This window comes from Protobothrops mucrosquamatus, unplaced genomic scaffold (genome assembly GCF_001527695.2).
Source record: "Protobothrops mucrosquamatus isolate PMUCROS unplaced genomic scaffold, P.Mucros_1.0 scaffold3145, whole genome shotgun sequence".
Taxonomy (NCBI): domain Eukaryota; kingdom Metazoa; phylum Chordata; class Lepidosauria; order Squamata; family Viperidae; genus Protobothrops; species Protobothrops mucrosquamatus.
The window spans coordinates 273,133-275,252 of record NW_015389145.1 but is presented as its reverse complement, the minus strand read 5'-3'; the positions used below and the strand labels follow the sequence as shown (position 1 = coordinate 275,252).

General features: G+C 53.0%; 1 protein-coding gene across 1 annotated transcript in view; it reads left to right on the top strand.

The window, feature by feature from the left end:
• Positions 1-2,120, top strand: part of PER1 (period circadian regulator 1) — a 29,714-nt gene that overhangs the window by 5,246 nt on the left and 22,348 nt on the right. Inside the window, exons 5-6 of the mRNA XM_015826457.1 lie at positions 632-677; positions 972-1,114. Coding sequence (XP_015681943.1) covers positions 632-677; positions 972-1,114 — 189 coding nt within the window. The remainder of the gene's footprint in view (positions 1-631; positions 678-971; positions 1,115-2,120) is intronic.

The following is a 2,120-nucleotide window of genomic DNA, read 5'->3' as shown; positions in this document are numbered from 1 at the left end:
GAGACTGGGAATTCTAGTCCTGCCTTAGGCATGAAAGCCAGCTGGGTGACTGGGCCAATCGCCAGGAGACGGTGAGTTCTAGTCCCGCCTTAGGTATGAAAGCCAGCTGGGTGACTTTGGGCCAATCACCAGCAGATGGTGAGTTCTAGTCCCGCCTTAGGCATGAAAGCCAGCTGGGTGACTTTGGGCCAATCACCAGCAGATGGTGAGTTCTAGTCCCGCCTTAGGCATGAAAGCCAGCTGGGTGACTTTGGGCCAATCACCAGGAGACTGGGAGTTCTAGTCCAGCCCTAGGCATGAAAGCCAGCTGGCATTCTTTTTCAGCCCAACCCACCTCACAGGGCTGTTGTGAGGAAAACAGGAGAAGGAAGGCATATTAGGTACTTCCACTGCCTTGGAAGTTATTCCTCAAAATAACCAAAGCAATATTTAAAAAAAAAATTTTAAAAAATTAAATCCTGTTGGGACTTGACGCCCTTTGCCTTAAAAAGCTGCTGGTCGGGCGAGACTCGAGGGCCGAGTGCGAGATTCTTCTGAAAAAAAAAAAAGCCCATTTTTTTTTCAACTTCTCAGGCCAAGCCTGTTGACCACCGGCCATATATTTTTTTCTCTCCCTTTCTTTAAACTGCAGCCGCCACGGACTACACCCAAGAGAAGTCCGTCTTCTGCCGCATCAGGTGAGTCGGGTCTCCCGGCAGGATTTGAACTCGGCCCTAGGGCCGAAAAATCCCCTTCTTCTCCCCCCCCGCCCCAAATCATCTTTCAGATCCAAAGGGCCGGCCTTTAAAAGAGCCTCCTTAAGGTCTGGCCAACGGGAGGGGGAGAATAAAAGAGTCGGGAAGATATTCCCAGAATCCCCCTGGGGAGGATGAGAGGGAGGGAAAGATGGTTTAAGAAGCTGGACCCTCCCCTCTCTTGCTCGTCCTGGTCCCTTTTGGCCTTTGGTCTTACTGCAGTCGTTTGTTTCTCAGCGGTGGCCACGCCGGAGCGCGCGAGATGCGCTACTCCCCCTTCCGGCTGACCCCTTACCTGACCAAGGTGCGAGATTCGGACAGCGACCAGGGGCAGCCCTGCTGCTTACTCATTGCAGAGCGCATCCACTCGGGCTACGAAGGTGAGGGTCTGGAGGGGGGGGTCTGGGGAGTGGGGGGCAGCAAGTTGGGGAGGGGGGCGCAGGGGAGCCGCGCCCGCCGCTTGGGCTTCCTGGCAGGGGTGGCGTGAAGAGGTCCCGTCCCCAGGGAGATGGCGCGCCCGGCTTTCTCTCGCCTTTCCGGGGAATCCCGTTTTACTAGTTGGAAGCCAGCCCCTCCCGGATCGGCCGGGTGGATCTGGGTGGGTCTCAAGAGACTCTGCCCAGTTTTGAAAGTCTTTTTTTTTTTTTTTAAAGTTGGCTGGTTTTCAAATTTGTTTAATTTGGCTCGTTTGAAACTTTTACGAACGGCTTTCCTGTTGGTCTTTTCTCCTTTTGCCATCTGCAAGCCACCCAGAGTGGCTTTATCCAGGAGTTGGGTGGCACAGAGAAGGAAGAAAGGAAGGAAGGAAGGAAGGAAGGAAGGAAGGAAGGAAGGAAGGAAGGAAGGAAGGAATGAGACTTTGGTGATCCTTGATGCTCTCTCAGCTTGGTCAATTTCCTGCAGACGTTACATTGCCCAACTAGGGAACATCATCAGTGCTAGAAGAAAGGAAGGAAGGAAGGAAGGAAGGAAGGAAGGAAGGAAGGAAGGAAGGAAGGAAGGATGGGAGAGGGAGGGAGGGAGGAAGGAAAAACAGGATGATAATCAGTGGGGATGGAAGAAGGAAGGTGAAGGGGAGAATGGGAGGGAAGACGAGATGAAGGAAGAGGGAATGCGCTAAGGAAGGAGAGAGAGGGAAGGAAAGAAGGAAGGTGAAGGGGAGAATGGGAGGGGAGGAAAAGAAGGAAGGAGGGAGGGAAGGAAGAGAAGGAAGGTGAAGGAGAATGGGTGGGAGGAAAAGGAAGGAAGGAAAAGGGAGGGATGGAGTGAAAAAAGGGAGGGAGAGAAGGAAAGGAAGGAAGGTGAAGGAGAATGGGGGGGAGGAAAAGAGGGAAGGAAGGAAGGAAGGAGGGATGGAAGGAAGGAAGAGAAGGAAGGTAAAGGAGT